Source organism: Diorhabda carinulata, chromosome X (genome assembly GCF_026250575.1).
Source record: "Diorhabda carinulata isolate Delta chromosome X, icDioCari1.1, whole genome shotgun sequence".
Classification (NCBI taxonomy): domain Eukaryota; kingdom Metazoa; phylum Arthropoda; class Insecta; order Coleoptera; family Chrysomelidae; genus Diorhabda; species Diorhabda carinulata.
In genome coordinates this window covers 7,818,198-7,839,404 of record NC_079472.1, presented here as the reverse complement: position 1 = coordinate 7,839,404, position 21,207 = coordinate 7,818,198, and the positions used below count along the sequence as shown (strand labels likewise).

At 33.1% G+C, this 21,207-nt stretch overlaps 1 protein-coding gene across 2 annotated transcripts in view; it reads right to left on the bottom strand.

Moving 5' to 3' along the window:
- LOC130902771 (leucine-rich repeat-containing protein 24-like) overlaps positions 1-21,207 on the bottom strand; it is a 179,833-nt gene that overhangs the window by 34,581 nt on the left and 124,045 nt on the right. For both annotated transcript variants that reach the window (XM_057815053.1, XM_057815054.1), the window contains exon 2: positions 16,308-18,025. In XM_057815053.1, coding sequence (XP_057671036.1) covers positions 16,308-17,943 — 1,636 coding nt within the window. In that variant the 5' untranslated portion in view covers positions 17,944-18,025. The remainder of the gene's footprint in view (positions 1-16,307; positions 18,026-21,207) is intronic.

Here is a 21,207-nt window from a genome sequence, read left to right as displayed (position 1 = left end):
ACTCACTTGGGATCTAGATCGACCACAATTGAAAGTAAAGACTTTAATAGGATGTAATATGCTTAAAGGTCAGACGTACAAGTAATAAGCCAATTTATTAGCCCACTGACCCGAACAAAATTCCTGACCTTATAGACTCGTCACATTACGTTCATGTTGATGAAGCATGGGATATGGATTCTGATTACTTTCCTACTTTTTACAATGAGTGACACTTTTATTCAGAAGAAAAATCCTCCTAGCCTAGTTAATAAATTGGTAGATTAGCAAAGTTTTGAAATTAAACTAAATAGGCAACAAGCAGCATGAAATTACCCGAAAAACCAAATGAAATAATTATCCAAAAAAAAAAAATAGAAATCCCATTTCCGAAAGTCGAGAAAATAACATCAGACTAGAGCACCTTCAGACAAAACAGCCTCAAATATCGCAACACAGTAACTGAAACTAAAGACCTATCCTACAAAATTCATTCACCACAACTATTTGCTAATAGAGAAATATTGCTCTTATAATGTTTCGTTCATTCGATGAGTGATTTGTAGACGACAAATCTATTAAAAAAAATTAAATAATCATTTCTTTTATTGGTGAATATTCAAATTCATTTTCATTAGCTTTTACGTGTTGGAAATAGATTCTAATTAATTTATCAAACATTTTCCAAGATATCTTTATCAAATTGTGAAACAACACCGTTTCGGTGACGTTTTATTCCCAGTAATCATTTACTTACATTCGGGGGATTGCAAATGACTGCTACAAGAAACATTAAATTACGACTGTCATCTGAAATTCGTCTTAATTCCTCTTATTTCACTCCATATTCTCTTCTCTCTTAAGATATCTTCTAACATGTCAAGTTGTCGCACTGTTGTCTGAGAATTATTTTTGTTGGTCCAAGTGACTCGACAGTCGGGCACTTGATATAATTCCAAAAATAGAAAAATAGACCAGGAAATGGTCGACAGGAGAGAAATTTTCATGCCAGAACTCTCAAAATATCTCCTAAGCAGGGAGAGTGGATAATTTATTCCCAATCCTTATACGTTTCTGTTCATAACATAAAAGATCTTGTTCCTTACATTATTACAAATTATGTGATTCATCTTTTTCTACTATTCAACGTAAACTAGAACCAGAGATGATTGAAAAAAAATTATAGGAACTGGAGCTTTGTACATATACAAGATGTACCAATCTCACAGTATACTTCGGTTTATAGGTCTTTGAAGTCCGTATTTTGAAATACTCTTCAACTATACAAAATATTGGGAAACTCCGTTATGAAACAAACATATAATTTTCTATATATAATACCGAATTCTAAATACTCATATTTTTTGAACAGTGTGACATTAGGTTTTGTTACTTTATACAAAATCATTGGAGATTTATGGACAAGTTTGTGTGAAAATCATAGCTGAATCAACGCTTCTTAGCTGACTATACGTTAGAAGAAACAGTTCTATAATATTTTATAATATGATGTAATATCTCTGGATTCCATTAAATATCGATTATTCTCTTTTTCGTATACGGAAATTTGAAGCTTTCATTTTCATTCTCTCCTCAAACGTAGCACCTTGTAAATTATAGCAAAAATAGAATCTTTTGTTATTGATATATCGAATTTACCAAAATTCCTTAGCTTACACCGCATCTCTGCAAAACGAAGTTTTTGTAGGTAAACCTCTACATATCGAAGCTCAGTCGAAAAAGCCTGTAACTCACATTTGTTTCCAGTTTGTTTCAGTTTCTGTTAACAGTTGTGCAATAGATTTCGTCTTGTGTCGTACTACGTTTCAGTTTGACTTTCAAAACATGGCAAAGCGTAAAACCCTTTCCTAGAAGAAAAACTGGAAGTCGTTGAAGCCGTAAATGGCGGGGTTGAAAAAAAGTGTGATATAGCGAAACGGTTTGGAATACCCACGAACACCTTATCTACAATTCTGAAAAATAGGGAGAAGTGTGAAAATCAAGCTTGTTCGTCATCAAAGAGAATTAAAGGGCCCGAGTTCCAAGACATCGGTTAAAGCAGTGTCGCGACAAAAGCTTATCGATAAGTGGTCCAACCTTACAGGAAAAAGCAACAGAATTCGCAAAAGAACTCGGTAAACCAAATTTCCGTGCTGGCTTCAGAACTGTAATTGTTTTCAAAAAAATTACCGGGGAAAGTGCAAGTGTAGAAGATAACGTGTGTATACAGTGGAGTAAAAATTTTTTTGAACTAACAAGAGGGTACAATCCTGAAGATATATTTAACGCTGACGAAACTGGACTTTATTATCAATGTTTACCGGACAAAACCTTAACATTCAAAGGGGACTTGTGTCATGGTAGAAAAAATAGCAAGCAGATAGTTACAGTACTTTTTGCAGCAAACCAAACCGGCACTGTGAAACTTAGGCCATTGATGATTGGAAAAGCAAAAAACACTCGATGTTTCAAAGGGATTAAAAGCCTACCAATGGACTACACATCAAACCAAAGATCTTGGATGAAATCTGACATTTTTGGAAAATGGTTAACGAACTTAGACAAGGAGATGCGAAGAAAAAAAAATTCTCATGTTTATAGACAATTATGCAGCACATGGGGATCTTCCTAAACTCAAAAACATAAAAATTGATTTCCTTCCTTCGAACAGCACATCCAAACTACAGCCTCTTGATCAAGGTATAATAAAAAACTTCTTTTACAGGAAAGAAGTGATGCGCCAGTTTCTCCTTGACATCGACGAGAAAAATCCGACAAAAATTAACTTGCTTGATGCTATGTGGATGGATTCAAAAACGTGGACAAATGTGACGGAAAAAACCATTGAGAATTGTTTCAAGAAATGCGGGTTTAAAGGGATCAAGATCGTGAAGGAACAGAAGAGGATGGTATTGCTGTTGATACACCACTTAATGTAGATGAAACTCCTGCACGATAGAGCGAAACTACAAAGAGCTTAAACATTGAAGAGCTCACTTTCAAGGAATTTGTGAGTTTTGACGATGATCTGGCTATATGCGGGGAGTTAAGCGATGCAGACATCATCGCATCCGTTTCCACAGATGCAGAAGAAGATCACAGCGAGGACAATGTGGACTGCCATGTCGAGGAACCGGATTCAGATCCCACACTTCGTGATGCTCGATGTGCTATTACTATTTTGCGGAGATTCTTGCAAAAGAAAACTGTAATGAGTGATCGGGAAATTCAATCTATTACAGTATTGGATGATGAATTGAACAAAGTATCGTTTTCAGGTAGACAAACTACAATTTACGATTTTTTTCAAAGCTCAGCTTAATTTTTTTCACACACTCAATATGTATCTGATTTTTGAGTCAATTGTATTATTGTGAAATAATGACCAAGGATTGTTCTTATTCTGGTTACGTAATTATTTAATTCTAACTGTTTTTTTTATGTTTATCATTAAAATTCTTTATTTAAATACTCAAAAAATAGCAATGTTAATTGGCGTAAATTGTATTGTTGTATATGTACAATATTTTAATGAAACGGGCACATTTTTTTCTATATATCGAAGTCAGTCAGAAATCACCTCAATAAATCGAACCTCGATATATCGAAAATAGTTTTCCAATTTCTAGTCCAGATAGACCTCACCTATGGCAATATGTAATTTTACTTCACCCGTGTAAATGAGAGATTATTAAAAGACACAAATCTGAATGTTCTAATTAGATAATTTTTCATCAACACCTCAAACTGCAAAAAATTTATTCATATCGCGATGTATCCTGCTCGTTACCATAATAATCCCTTATCCTTCCTTTCTAGAATTGCTACTTTTTATTGTTGGTAACGAAGTGAGACATGAAATATTTCATGGAAGCCTGCTTTTTATCGAGGAATTATTCCAAATGCGGGTCTACGCTCAATTTTATTCTGGTCCAGTGTGCTTCGGTGCAAAAGACTCGTTTGAGTGAGAGCCTCATTAGAGGGAGAGTAGGCATTTGAGAGACGTGGATGAAGTAACACGTAAAGAAGCTTGTCACATGAAATCCACCTTCTCGAGCTTCATCAATTTTCTGACTCTTAAACCGGGAACTACAACATGGAATTTTTTTCGTGTTTTAACTTAGCTTACGGACCATAATAAATTATTTTATATCTTCCCATTAAGTTTTATTACCTTTAAATGTAAATGTACTATAAAATGATAATATTTTTTCACGGATTCACTAAAACAAAACAAAACATCCTCAACCAATTACATAAGACTACAATAGATCAAGTACATCATATAATGGAATGTACACTAGAAGAAAATAAGTTCGCTCGAGAGTATTATCAGATATACTTTTCACATAAAATTGAAACAATTAGACGCTGGTGTTTCTCAAAAAGTCTTTTATAGCTCCATCCAGCAACTTTTGTTCAGAAGTGATATTCAAGATATAGGAAAAATAGCCATAATTGTGTTGAAGTTGACAAAAAAAAGTATATGATAATTTCAGATGGGTTATTATATCTAAGCTAAAGCCTTATTGGTCTTGTGAATATTAACAATTCAATTTCTCATTTCCCATCTGTGCAATGCAACAAATATTTTTGATATTTTGAGTTTTGCTGGGAATTTTGAAATTATTAACTAGCTTACTAAGAATGTATCTTGACACTGTTTGGTGAGATGGTTCTCAGTAGGCAATTTATATGGAAAAGGTGACAACCCACCCTTTACTTGTTTTATTTCTGGAAATTCCTTTCGCTATTGATGTTGTTTGCGCGGACTGCCATGTTACACCATCGACAATAAAAGACAGTAGCAGTAGAGTTAAAGCTATTTGAAACAGAAGCTGATGAACGCATAAAAGAATTGAAAAGAAGTTACTATTCTATAATTGGGTTCTGGAAAATATTTGAGAAAAAAAATATTCAAAAACAAAGGAATGTTCTCTCTGGTTTTTGGAGCCACTCATGTACATGTTCCATTGTATCCAGCTCTCAAGTTTGTTACATGTGAAGATCGAACTGAACTTTTGAGTAACGCTTCAGTCTAATTGTGATGAATCGAAAAAATTGATATTAAAGAAATTATATCAAACAAATAACATATTTTTTATTATGTAGCATAATTCAAATAAGCTACTTTTGTAATAACATCAATACATTAGTTTAGAACGCAGATAAAATAAGATATTTCAGCCTACAGACAATGAGTTTTGAGTTATAAAATTGATTTGAATTATAGAAATGGATGATTTTGGAATAAATAAAGAAGTTTACCTATTATGAAAAGCATTGAGGCGAAGATAAAGGATTTTTGCACAAACAAATCAATGTATAAAATATTTTTTCGAAAAATGCAACAATAAAGTGAGAATCTAGACTTTCCTTTGTTCAATTTCTTCACGTACGGCATCATTTTATATATTCTTGGCTCCTGAACGTTCGATATTAACATAACATATTATAACATAAAATTTCAGGATCTTAATTTCGCGAATTTTCTCTAAATTGGCTTTAGAAATAGCCGACTCATTGAGGAGTTTTTTTTCTATCAACGGATTATATTTCAATGTGTTGGAATAAATCTCTTACTATGATTAAATTTGGAATACCACCGCTCTATTGAATTTTGACCCTTTTACGTAAGTAATGCTTCGCTAGTTCAGTTTCCACCTTCCACACAGTATCAAAACAACGATATTTTCCCCTGGCTAAGTGATAACTTCAATTTTCAATTATCAATTTGGCAAATTCATGGTGAGCCGGTATACATGAATGTCCGATGATAGGGAGCATTACCTCCACAAATTTTACATTTTCAGGCGCAGAAACCAATCATTTTGACACCATGTCCATCAGTGAGGTGTCACAATTCCATCCGCAATCAGCCTTATTGTATCAATACGTTCCCAATTGCTGTTGGAAAGCTGGAAACATTGCATTGACTATCCTTTTGCAGCTTTTAATCTGTCTCTGTCTGTCCAGCAATAAATTTGTACAGTAGAAGTGTTCAATTAGAAGTGGGGGCTACAAACACAAACTGTTAAATTTGTTAAGGAATCGTTTTCTAAAGTATGCTTTTCTATTGAAAACTTTGAGAAATTACATATTTTTTTGGAAATAAAAGACATTATTAGTAGACCTTCCTCATTTTCATTAGCAAAGTGAAAAAAGCTTTTGTTCCTAGATTGTGGATAATCTTAATCGTCAATTATTCAATCTTTTCATCTTTTCCAACTTTTAGTTCCTCAGTCCTATGCATCCTGAACACACATCGTCTCGAGTATTTTGTACTTAGTATCGAATATGTCCCTGAAAATTGTTTCACCATAAGATCTTCGAAAACATTTTAATGGTACATTTTCTACATTGATTGTATGCTTGATTCTTATCTGCTTGTTATTTTGGATCGGCAGTAATGGGAGTTATATTTGAAACTTTCAATAAATATCAACACAGACTGAAACTACTACTAACACTTCTGATATTTGGAATCTGAAATAGAAATTTCTTCCACGCTGGAGTTTTTTTCCATCTGCTGACATTCTGAGAAAATATTTTATAAGATTGTTGTCCACGGGTGGATGTTAATAGTCGATTCCGCTTTGGTTCTCTATAACAGTTTAGTATGAAATTCGTTTATTTTACTTTGTCTTTCTCTTTTACATCGAAAAAAGTTTTAGATTGAGAAACATCGATCACAATCTAGTCCTCGTTCAGATGTCAGGATTACTAACTCTCTAGCCCAATCTGGTGTTATAGCACGTTAGTTTATTATGTTAAGGAATGATAAGCCAGCATTTAACGGAGTTAAAATAAAGAAAAATTTAAGAATATATGGGCAAAAAACTGCCGAAAACCTGAGAGAATGGAAGTAGATTTGTTGTTAGATAAATAATTGAATTTAAATGTTAATGAATATTTTTACCATTGCACAGGACGATGGCAATTTCATTTCTGTCACTGGATCCACTGAACTGATAGGAGAATTGAGTTATTCATTGATATAAATCTATAATCAATCCAGAAAAATAGATAAAAAAAGGAAAAATGAAGAATTTAAAACTTTGGTGTTTTATATAGGTCTCGGTAATAATATGATATATTTTGAGATGAATTATCAAACTTTATCACGTGCACTATTCTACTTTTCAAGTACTTCAAACTTAAACCTTGATAAAACTAAATGAATATCGAGCAAACATCAAGAGAACAATTTCCTCGAATTCTTTTTATCAATTTATGAACCAACGTTGTACATTTTATCATCAAACCGATAGCAGCAATAGAACATCAATAATAGAATTTTGAAACAAATGTAATCCTGACGTCCGTGAATGAAGTTATTCCCGGAAATCCAGATAATTCCATTCCTCCGGATTTTCAATTGCCCTAGTCACGGAAAATCGAAACTTCCAGTAAGTTTTGGAACACCGTCAAAAATTTAATTAATTTTCAATCATATGGATTATTGGTAATTCATTCATCTGAAATCACGATGGGGTGAGTTGCATCATTTGGCAACCGACAACTCACCAATGTAAATAAAATTTGATACATATGCTAAACGTCGTTCAATTATCTTGAATCTTGAATTATTTGACATTTTTAATGTTGGACGTAGCGAGGACTTATTGTCATACGAGTTCTATTTGAGTTGTAAAATATATTTGGAATGTTAATTTTGGTCTAAAAATGGAATTAAATCGCGAACAGTTTTGTGGGATCATTTTCTATTATTTTCAACGTAAATTAAACCAACAGCAATATGCCGATCACCTATAGTGATAAAGCACCATAATAAGCCACCGTGTTTAGTAACTTCTCGAATTCTATCGTGGTCGCACAGGATTTTGTTTTCACTTCAGTTTAACGTGCCCCGATAGCGCTGATCATTGGCACACAAAAACAATCATATGATACATAAGTTGAATAAAGGACTGTTACAAAATCTATTACAATACATGAATAATTTATATTTAAGAAACTACTTTCTGACGACAACAAATAGCCGTGACTAAGTTTTGTGTGGTTGAAGCGGAGTCTTCTTATTGTCACAGCTACTCTCCAACAAAAAGTTTAGGGAAAGGTGAGAAGTAGATGGATGAATATTATGTAATGCTGTATGATGTATGCTTGCTCCATACATCGCACCAAGATTTTTGAATGAAGTTTTTGAAGTTAGTCTTCAGATCATTGGCAAGCTGAACTGGGTCTTTAGGAGGATTCTCTGTGGCTTCTTTGGCATGGCGATCTGAAGATTCGTTTCCAGCAATTCTAGTGTGCGATGGACGCCAGATGAGAGAGAGAGAGAGAGTTATATGAAAAGCATTGGGTAGATGTCGTGAATCGTAGTCGTTTTGGACTATTGAATAGTCGTTGAATGTTTGTAATTGACTGTATGGATGAAAGAGAGTCGGTACATATGGCAATATGTTTATTGGAAGAAGCACAAGATTAAATTTTTAGAGGTTGCTTAAAATCGGTTGATGTGAAAGAAAACATCGATGCTGTGCCTAAAATGATATTGCAAAATCATCATGTGAGATTGAGACATACTTGTGCATTAGTTTCACTCGAATACATTCAACATTGTGTGAAAATTTGGCTGTGAGAAAGTTTTGTTCACGTTCAATAATCAACTTGAAATATTCGAGAACTGTTTGACACTCTTTTTAGAAAAATGTTTTGAGTGCTTATAGACGTATCTAGAAAACCAAATTGAGTCAATGTAAAGTAACAAGAATTGTTTACACTACAAAGAAATAAGTTATGGTATACAATATCCCCATTATTAAATTTCCAAAAATCTCTGGTAAGGGATAACAAAATTCGCGTTATCCCTTCACCTTATGGTGCTGAGCAAATTTTGAGATGAATCTGCGTGCAAAGATGCGTGAAAAGCGGTACATAGTCATCGAAGCTATGTGTTGAAAATGAAGGAACTGACTGAATAAATGTGTATGAGGAACATGGTGAAGGTTATCTCTCAAGACACCAGCAAAAAGTATTGATTTACAGCCATTCTATTATTTAAATATGGCAGAAACATGTAGAACTGGGTCAATTCCGTCATGAGAGCGGAATCAGAAACTGTATGGGCGTCCATACTACCTACTCATCTTTTAAAGTATTGAGAGTTTGGCAACCGCGTAAGAAATTCTGGGAATCGACACTTGTAATTGTAGATACGGATGGCTTAAGAGGTTAAGTAATAATATTCGAGACGGCGCAAAAAACTAGAACTCGGATTGTGAGCTACGAACATAAATTATTGAACAGCACATTTAAAATATAAATTGAATATTGAAGCGTGAATCAATGGAAGTAAATATGCTTTATATTTGAAATGATCCTAATCGACAGGATAAACTGTAAATATATGGAAATAATAAATGTAAATCTCTTTTTATCAAATACTCAAACTTAGTTTCAAATAGTTTTAGCTGAACAAATCAGAAATCCCACTCAATAGGATTAGATAAAGATAAATGAAAATATCCATGCAAATAATTTTCTCATTGTTGAAAAATTATATTTATTCAATAATGTCCCATTCTCAAACTCAATTACAAATAATTTCAGCTGAGCAAATAAAAAATCATGTATGAGAAATTAAGCGTGTCGCAAATTTTGAGGAGCATTCGTTCGTTGCCCATTACAAAATGCATCATCAAAACACAGTACTCTGACAAACGAACTCAAACGAACGAATTAACCAAGATATATTTCGCTGCAAATCCTACTAATTGGATTATTTCGTAGAAATATAGTTGGGTTTACTTTGATTCAGAACTGTACAGAATATGTGGCTTACTAACATGTATTATATAAATTGTGCACTTGGAGCTTTTGAGTTTCCTGAAGTCTGAAATGTATCTAACAAAGTTGTTCCAAACTCCAAGAACGTCTGCTTCCATTGTATTACTAATTATGAAATGGAGAATAGAGTGGTGTCAGTCGGTTTTTTTTTGTTAATTTGCCATATACGCTGAGTTTACTTCATTTATATATCTCTATATTCTTCATTCGATTTAAAAATACTATAAGCCTCACGAAATTGATATAAATATTGACATGATTTTCATGTTCTTATAGCAAGTCTCAGTATTAATGATTTGTGATTTCTAGAACTGGTCATATTGAATACACAGTACCAAATAACAACACACACAATTACATTGTCTGACGCACTACTTGGACTTCGACCTAAGAGTAATGATTTTGTGATCATAACACATATTCTTGTCATATAAAAAATGATTTTTTTTCATACTGTACTGTAAAGTCGACTTTACAGTAATAATTTGAGTCCGGAATATGGCACGTCACGGTATCCTTGTACTTTACAGTACTCTTAAATTCTCTCAATCGCTTTTAAAATAATTAGAAATAAAAAATCAACCAACATCAATAACTAAATTTTCATTCTAATTCTTGAATGTTAACCGTAATGGTGCAACTACTGTTACCAGAAACATTAATTGGAGGAATTACTGGATATATTTCTTTAATTTCAATACTGCTGAAAGATGTGTGGTTTTGGTTATCAGTCTCAGCGTTGGCCAACAGCCAATGTCCGCTGTACATTTCTGGATGCTCAAGGTTGAGGAAGTCAGCAATTTTTTTAGGCGCCCCGCCAACCAAAATTGCTTTTAGTAAAAGGTGTTTTCGTAAATTTTCATATTTTCTCAACACATCCAAATATTACACCGCATTACTGTTGATCACAGTAAAAACCCGTCGAACATGTCTACATCATCTACTTCTAAATTGTGAATGTCTTCTCTTCGACAAACTCCGGCAATGCGATAACTTTCACCAACTTTCTCTGGGGCGTCCCTCATAAATGTTTCAACTTCTTCTAGTTTGGAAAAGATATTAACATAGAATAACGGGAAATGTTGACATTCTCATTAACCATAATCATTGATTTGACCCTCGAGTATTTAGACCATAATGAAGAGCTATTTGATGTTTTTGACTTAAATTTTAATGTTTGAAAAGAATGCTTCTAAAAACAAACTAAAAACATCAAAGAATATGCCAACATTACATTTTCATCAACACTTCTGCAAAAAAATTAACGGTACTACACAACTATGTTATGAAATCGAAGACTCTTAAATTTAATTGAAAATTGAGCATATGGATAAAAGTTATATCTTCATATCCTATATAAATAATATAGTACTTGTAGTCAAACACGGACGGACCTATTGAAGATCAATTGGAAAAAAAGGAATTATTTCACGCGTGAAAATAATTGTGAACATTAACTTCACAAGACTGCAAATAGTTTAATGTTTGTCGAACAGTGTCTCATTAACAAAGTAACGAATTTTATCAAATAATGTTCGATATTATGCTTATGTGCTTCACATGCCTCAAAAAAAAACAAATTGCAGGGGGATCTCAATCAGTGAAAGGATCTCTTATGAAATGGAGAGTTTCCGACCGGCTTGGAGTCAGTTTCGTGATATGATTGCAAGCAGAGTCGCACCGCGATCCCAAGAAAAATCGTTTAACAAACAAACGCTACCCCGAATAGGGTTAGTATTTAAGGCGAGCTAAGCGAAGACCTCGAAAATAGTAACATTGTTTTTTGAGCCTAGACAATTTAATCCATGGCGTAGAGGAGAAATTTCGAGTCAAAATTTAATTTTTTGTTGAGTTAGGCCGATTCAGTTTTTTTAACTGTCGCCTCGTTTTCCAGACTTAGCCCTTAAGGCAAAGCGAATGCACAAGATTTTATTTGGAGATATTATTTTTAAAACAGAACTATTTATTATTTCTTAGACTTCTTTATATGTTTGTGTTTCTAAATCATTTTTATTTTAGGTCTCTTATGTTTTGAAGTTGTTTATCATGCTCATTCGAATTAGGTTTTGGTCCAAAATGAAGAAACACGGCAGTTAGTCAACGCGAGGATAGCTCACGCATACATAATTCTTCAGGCAACCCTCGTAAGTAGAGAAATACTTGTAAATATCTTGCCTAATAGAAATCAAAAATACTGCTCAAAAATATTCTGGAAATGTTAACATCAAACTGAAGATGAATCCTAAAATGTTTAGGGTAGAGAAACAGCACCCTGTATTGAAGATTTCTACTAAAAACCTCATAATAACAAGAGGCTCATTTCAAATTATTTATTATTGCTAATAAAATTAATTTTACAAACAGTGTTGGTCGGTTATCTACATCACAACATTCGGAATTATGTTTCATTCTGGCAATTTGGCGCTGTTTATAACCGAGTAAGTTATATATGGAACTAAGCCAAAACGATGGTCGGGCTAGTCGTTTTTTTGCATTTGAATTAATTTCAAAATAAATTGGAGTACTCGGGTGTCTATTCCAGTAGTCAAAGTAAGTTAAAGTAATTAGGAAAATGAATATTCAAAAGTGAAATTAAAAATTTTACACAATCTCTGTTTAATTTCCTAGTTTGGCGTATACCATTTTATCACAAATTTGAATTTGTTGCAATTATGTTAAGAACATATTATTTCAATGAAGTAACGAATTTTGATTGTGGTTGGTAGACCTCGTGTTGATTTGTTGGTTGGCGAAATATTTTAGTTTATATTTTTATATATTTTTCATTTTACAAAGTGTTCCTAGACTCGACGCAAAAAATTCGGGACTGATGAAATAATGCTGTAACATGAAATAAATTCTTATAGGACCCCTCGTTTCGGATTTATTAGCCTTTGAAGTTGCGAAATCAGTACTTATATTTAAGTATATTGTATATTTATTATTAAATTTAAGTATATTATCCGAAGGCCAAATAAAACCAAAAACATATATATAATAGATGTTAGAAGAGGGCATCTTGCAATTCTATACACTTTCGGAGTCTACGGAGAATAATATTTCTTTGAATTTGAATGAAGAGCATTCCAAGATTCTGCCTTATAGCGTCACAATGGAAAGTGCATGTCATGGAAGAAGGAGATTATCCAGCAAGACAGGCCTATGCTCGTTGGTTTCTAGATAAACATCGAGTTAATAATACATTTTTTGGAATATACGGTTTACGGTTTACATATCTACGGTATTCAAAAGTATTGAAAGATTAGTATAAATAGTATATATAAATGTAAATGATCACTCCTTAAAGGAGTGAGCAAAGGACATCTAAAAGACAATTTTGGAATAAGGGTGCATATAATCGCATAAAATAATTAGAATATAAGAGATTTATGATAAAGTAATGAGCAAACTTCATTAAGCATACAATGTCCATTTCCGGAAAAAATTCTAATATCGATCGACAAATCGATAGAAAGAAAATAAACTTGATTTTGGATTTATGTAAAAAAAGAATTAAAACATCAAACTAGCAAGTGAAAATATCTGTTGTAGCAACTTTCTCAATTGTTGCAATAAACCAAATGCTTTTCAGTGTCAGTCTTACAATTAACGTCATACCAAATTTATATTATATTATAAGTATAACTCTAACCATAAGACGATAAAAATTCCAATGATGGTAATTTACGACGATAGACTTCAAAGTCTCAGACACAGACATTGCCTTACAACAATAGTTGGTTGGGAGGAAGGTTTTTTAATAAAAGAAAAAGTGCACCCATACATAGTTCAAATCGAACTCTCAGGAGAAGATCTGGACCGACGTTTGCAATTTTGTGAAATATTCATTGTGATGGAATTACAAATTTTCTCAATAGTATAGTATCCAAAAGAGGCAACGTTTTGTTTAAATGGTATAGTAAATCAATTTATTGATTGGTATTTCTTTCGATAGAATTTAACAGACAAGAGTTATTTATGATACAAATGCATGAAATGATACTTTTGGGTACAAGGTGCGAAAATGGAAGACCCGAGCGTAGCGAGTGCAGTTTTTTCAACAGATGCTCAAAAGTACTTCGTAAACGAGTATCATACAATATTTTATCTACAATTATTTCAAAAAATACTTTCATAAAATATACCTATATCGATCCTATCTCGATGTTTAACTTTAAATAATTTCCAATATTGGATAATAAGTTTATGATTTCCATTTACATTGTACAGACTTTTCTGAGAAATATGGAATAAAAACTTTTTCCGTGTAATTTTTTAAGTGATACGGGTTTTGAGTTACATTTCACGCAATTTCTACAATTTCAGAAGGAGTGCAATCAGATTCTTCTTTCAAGATTATTAAGCTCAACAATCAGTGTTTTATCAATCAAAATTTGGAAAATATTGTGCAAAATGACGATGACGTTTCACACTTCTTAATGACAATAGAAAATTATTATAATTACATAACCTTTTACAGAACCACAACATCAAATTATCCGAGTTAACTTGAAAAATGTACAAATAAAAAAGTCTTAGAATGATTATCCCATTGGGTGTCATGAAAGCTTTTAAAAGCTTTTTTTGCACGCATGTAGACGGAGGTATGTATAATGTAATTTCACGTATCAACATGAGTTGTAAATTAAGTCTACCATTGTTCCTATGTCAAATACTGAACAGGGTACAGTTTGAACAATTTCTATAAGGAATAGTTTTGTTCTAATATAATGTTCACTTAATTTGAAAGTTATTTCTGAAATTAATTTATTTACGTTTCTATTAATTTTATCGCTGGTTTCTCTAAAGTTTCCGATTTGAAAAAAATATTAATGCCGTCATTACTTCGACAAATTCGAAGATTCATATTTCTGATATACAGGGGGTGTTTCTAAGTTCATACTACAAAATTCAGGAAGTGATTGCACATATGATATTAAGATGGGTCTTTTACAACAAAATTTTCGCAGCTCACCTCTCTTCGATATATCACCCTTGGGTGGTGACAAAAATTGAGGTTTTAGTTTAGAATATCTATTCAATATTCCTGTTACAATATACGGAGGTAAAACTAGCATCCTTACGTTGTTTCATACCAAATATTTTTCTCCAGATGAAGTTCTATGGAATAAAATTATAACTTGTCCTATTGGAAAATATATGTTATTCTTGAATTTTTTCCTTAACTTGTAGGGAAAAAAATTTTTCCAATAAATTCATAATAAATACTGTAAATGTAGTAAAAACATTGTATGAAATACCCATGCTTAGTTCTTCGCGAGTACACGAAAATTACAGAATTTCAAGTTTCTAGCTTCATTGAAATTTTAGAAAAAAAATAAAAGCTCAATTTTAGTCACCACCTTTTAAGGATGATATCTCGGAAAGGGGTGAGCCGAGGAAATTTTATTATAGAACAGACATATCTTGATTTAATACGAGCAATCACCCCCTGAAATTTGTCACATGCATTTAGAAACACCCGGTATGTTGAAGAAATTGGAATAAAATACAAAATTCAGCGCGAAGTTTTATAATTTTCATGCATTATTTCAGCGTAACCCTATACACAGTTTTCACCTGAGTAAACTTTGTGTAAACAATTGTGACAATTTTCTTCTGACCCATGCTGTTTCCCTGTGTGTGTGGCAAGACTTCCTATCATTCTGGGGGATAATTAGGGGTGATCCAACCTTTAATTTTCACAGAAGTCCTTTATTTGTTAGTTGATTGATTAATTTTAATTTCATATCGTGGATACTTTGATTCTAAAATTTTCCTCACTTTTGTAATTTTTCATAAGACTATCATTTTCAAGAAAAAATCGAATAACCCAAGACATGTTTTCAACAATGTTATTTAAAAAAGTTTTTTGTAATTCAGTTCTTTTAATGATTAGATTGTTAAAATTTTTAAAAATAATTCTCATTTAGCGACCAAGTGGATATGTTATTGGTGGTTATCTGAAGAGGTTTCTGAATCCCAGGGTTTCTCATAGACAAAAATTTTTCTAATGTTTATAGACTTGCTCGAGAAACCGGCAAGTTTGATAGTGATGATGAAGAACGTCCTGTTAAAGTATATTCGCGAGAATTTTTGAATATCATTGACGATCAACTGCATGTAAGCACTATAACTTCATTTAGACAGACTGGCATATAGTCTAATTACGTCTAATAGTTAGGTAGACCTAACTATTAGACGTAATTTACTTTCAAAAGATAACTCTTTATACCAGTTTATGTATGATGGAGAACCACCACACTTTATATATAAGAGACTTTTCGAGCCGCCAATATTCAAATAGGTGGGTTGGATGAGGAAAAATTGAATGAATTGGCCTTCCGGCTATAACACCACGCAACTTAGATAGAGGTTAATTCCCGTGAATCGTCATATTTTGGAGTTTGTTCTGTGAAGAAAAAATGTCTTATTTTTATGTTAGATCGGACACTTCGCAGAAAATCGTCCATCGTTGTATCAAGTTATTGAAGTAACTAGTACTTGTTACTTACCAAACGAAGCATTAGCAGCTCTCCTTTTATTAGGTAAAGTTCGATAACAGTTTACGATTGGATTCAGCACCACATCATGCATGAAATATAAATTACAGTCACTAACCCCTTGATCACTCATGTAATCGTATTCTACGTTTCTCATTACCGAATGCTGTCTTTGCAATATCACCCCGTAATCACTATTTTCTATTATTTCAGTCCCGTTTATGATGTCGGGATTCTGTTCTTGATAACACTTCTGTGCTTGATTGTGAGTAACAGCAATTACATTTTCATCACTGTGAATATGAGCAATTTTAAACTCGTCGTAATTCACTAATTTGAAATTAGAGCCTTTATTCTGAGTTATAGTGTCCGAACTTTCTCTAGATATAGTATCCGCGGTCGAATTGCCGAAAGCAACTTTAGAATCATCACGTTTCCTTCTCAAACGTGAATTTCTACGACATTTTAGTACGCAAACCGCGGTGATAGCCAACAACAGTAGAACTGATGAAACTGTTACTAGAATAGCGATAAAAACCAACTCCATTGGTAGCTCATCGACTTCCTGCCTGGTGCTTTGCTTTAAAAGGACTCGTATAGTGAAATTGGCATTAGAAACTCCCGCAGAATTTTCAGCGTTGCATATGAACGTTCCCGTATCTCCAGAGTTGGCATTAAATATGAAGAGCTCACTACGTTTGTCATGCAATCCCTGCTCTACATAATACAATAAGTGTAGTTCCGGTGAGATGTACGTATCGTTTCTCAATAACTGCCCTTCGAAATACCAATTAATCATAGCTTCCGGTATAGCGTGGACTTGACAAACTAGCGAAATGTTTTTACCTTCGTCTATTTCCAAATAAAACGTTGTCGGCGACACATCGGGGAGACAAGCGAGTTCGTCTTTAGGAACAGATTTAATTTTTCGACCCACTAAACTTGATGGCGTTTTGCATACGGGTTCGTGCGAGAAAGGATACGCGAATTTCACGAGAAATTCTTGAAAATCTAATAAATTGCAGTCGCATTTCCACGGGTTTCCTTGTAGTTGAATTCCTTTTAAGCTTGCAGGTAGTAACGCCGGAAATGATTTCATTTTATTAGATTCCAAATTTAACCATTCCAAACTATATAAACCGTCGAAGGTATGCGTATGTACCTTCGAAATATCGCAATTACTGAGTTCCAGCATGCTCAATAACGATAAATGTTTAAAAGCGTTTTCGTTGAGCTCTTTGATAGGATTTCTACTTAATGAAAGTCTCATTAGCGATGGACAGTCTTGAAACGAGTCCGAAGGGACCGATTCTAATAGATTTTCCGACAAATCAAGCTCAACGAGGTTCGTCAGACCTTTGAAGGTTTGACCGTTTACAACGCTGATTCTACATCTGCTCAAATAAATCCTTTGTAAGTTCATTAGGTGGAGTTTCAGGAATTTCTCCCGATGCAACGTCCTCAAATTGTTTCCAGAGAATTCTAAAACTTGAGTGTCGCTCTCTAGGGACGCCGGAATGACTAGAAGGTCTTTATTGGCACATTCCGCGGTTTGTTTCCCATTCTTCCATCGACATATGCACGGAAAAGGACAACTCGACGTTAGAGCGACAAATAACATTAGCATTAATAGAGTTCTGTAATACATTCTGCATTTCGTTTCATGTAAATTCTCATGTTATTTGTTCGCCTGTCATTGCAATTTGATGTTCGAACGATGCTGAAGTTTCCTGAAAAAAAAAGGAAATTGGTTATTTATTATAGTTCACATGAATAAATAGAGAAATATTGAAAATCATAGAGAAAAAAAGCTTCAATATTTATAGCAATCTACACCCTATGTTTAGGAATTAATTAGATAATAATTGATGTAATTGTAAAATGCCACTCGTTTATGTTCAAATATTTTGGATATTTTTAATTAAAACGTTCAAGTCATTGAAGGAATTGATTTCTTATCGACCTCCCACTCTAAAGAAAAAAATGTAATGTCTGTATCGATTCCAAAACGGTTACATTCTACAACGCCGAATTGAGGTTAAAATAAAAATAAATTTTAGTAGATATGTGCTGACACTATTTTTTATATAAACAGAAAGACAGAATTTAGAATTGAACAAAAGAATAGAGAAAGCTCATGAACAAAAAACAACAAAACGCATACCACGAGTAGCATGGGATAACATGCTAGGAAAAATCTTATAAAATAAAGAAAGGTCATGGTCATGAAGCAAAAAAAAAGGCGCAACATAGGAAGGGCTGGAACTTTTTGATAAGAAATTAGATAAATAGTACAATTATACCCCTACAGCCGATATTATATATGTAGATATATAAATAAATTCTTCGACGTAAAAGTAGGAACTAAACTCAATCGAATACCTACATTTTTTTTTAAAATCGATTCATGATTGTTATTATCATGATATAGCTCTACATATGTGTTAGGTTTTTCATAAGTGATACTTTGGACATTCTATGGATATGATCCACTTTTATAATTATATTACAAAGATAACATATTGGGTTCTCTTCACGTTTTATCAGATAACTATATTGTATAGAAGAAGATAAGAAATAATCTCTTGATGTTATATGTTAATGGAAAAGGCGTCACATATAAAGCTTCAGTTTTGATTCACTTTCCGTCCACGGAGATTGCCATAATTAAATTGTTTTTGTAATCAAAACGCACTCAAGATCCGAACTAATTACTTTCGAAATCGACACGGCGGCACTTTCAATTGTTGTGACATTACGCGCGCATCTGTCTGAAAAATATTCAAAATGATGATTGCTTAGTTTAGGTCAAATTTTGTCTTCAACTTTGCAATAGTTCACAATAGTTTTGTTGTATTTATTCAAATATTGACTTTGTTTCTGTTGCTTAAATTACTTTCAACATAGTTGTAATGTAGGCATTCATCGATGTATATCTTATTCAATCAACCACGAAGTTAATAGCAGCTTAACGAGCTTAAGTAAGATACTGCAGTTATTATTAGTATTCCAACGCCATGCAAACTAAGCTGCCGATAATGGATTGGAATAGATTATGTAGGAACTCGTGAAATTGTGGTGTCTGACGGATTTCACCGAGAGACACTATATTCTAAGGATATTAATTATTTGTGGTGAAATGTCATGCGTCGCGTCGTCCAACTATTTTATAGCGTTTAGTTAAATCTGCCGCATTGTTCGGGTCAATATACCCGGGATCAAATTTAATCATCTGCTATTCTATTGATGAATTTGATTTTTCAATAAAGTGATTTTGTTCATTCAGTTACAAATATTTGTTTGATGTAAAATACGATTTGTTACGTTTCTCTCGTTGGACGCAATAAAACATTTGTATATTAAAATGACAATAAGTTATATTTTATTGTTTCTATCATTGACTATGATATATAATTGAGAATGTATATATATATTGTCGTACTGTTCGGTTTTATTTTTTTATTACTTTTTTTTTTCACTTTTTGATTATAACTCAACACGTGTGTGTGTTGTTTGGTAATTAGATCCCCCAAGAAAGATTTGACACGACAGCAGGTCGTAAAAATCAGTTAACAAACAGTGTATCAACTATTAGCGAGTTATTTTATATGTTATTATAAAACGAATATGAATGGAATCTTATAGATGATATTGAAAGATAATAAAAACACCGACAAACTATTTGGCGGCACTCTGTTAGTCCTTTCAGGTGATTTCAGATAAACACCATCCGCTGAAACATTCTCAAAACAACTCTTAGATATCGGTTATGGAAAAGTTACTATAGATGAAACTGGATGCGTAAAATTACCGACCGATTTCTGCACAATCATTGATTCGCAAGATGCTCTCATTGAACAAATATTTCCCGATGTACACAAACAGTACATAAATCATGAATGGCTTGTAGAAAGAGCAATTTTAGCAGAAAAAAATGTGGACGTTGACGATTTGAATCTTTAAAGATACAACAGTTGTTGCCAGGGAACTTGGTATCATATAAATCTATTGATACAGTTTGCGATGCCAGCGAAGCTGTAAATTTTCCAACAGAGTTTTTGAACTCACTGGATTTGCCAAGCATGCACTCGTATAATTTACAATTGAAGGTTAGATCTCCGATTATTTTGCCTCGTAATTTGAACCCGCCATCAACTCGCTGCAACGGTACGCTATAAGTCATTCAAAAATTAATGAAAACCGTTATTGAAGCCAGTATTTCAAATGGCAAGTTCTGAGGTGAAAATATATTAATACCACGAATATCTATTATACCTACAGATGTGCCAATTCAATTTAAACGTATCCAGTTCCCGATTGGCATTTGCAATGACTATCAATAAGTCCCAAGGCCAAACGATGTCTGTTTGTGACTTAGATTTGAGCACACCATGTTTTTCACACGGACCATTATACGTGGCATGCTCTTGAGTGGGTAAACCATCCAGTTTGTGTGTTTTGTTATTTATATATTCACTCGTCTCTCACAGCGCTCCATGCATCGTTCACTCATATACCACATCTTTAAACACTTACAATAATTTAATTATTTTTTTTCTACAAGACGAATTCCCTAAAAATAATTTATATAGCAAAACTACTTTTGCCGGGTCAGCTAGTATTATAGAATTATATAAAAATGTGATCTATTTTCCCACATTCTAATGTGTTTTTCCAGCTACTACATTGGAATCTAGATGCCCATATTTCTTGTTGACGTCGAACAGTAAAATTAAAATAAAATATAGGCTGGATAGACTATATTTGACGATAATGGATTCACAATGGATTCATTGGAACCTATATTATACTTTTCACAGCACAAAAGTCATCGTTTCCACCTCAAATTCAAATCTGGAAATATTTATTTTTGACTATAACATGTCCAAGAGTAAACTTAATTTAGTATGAA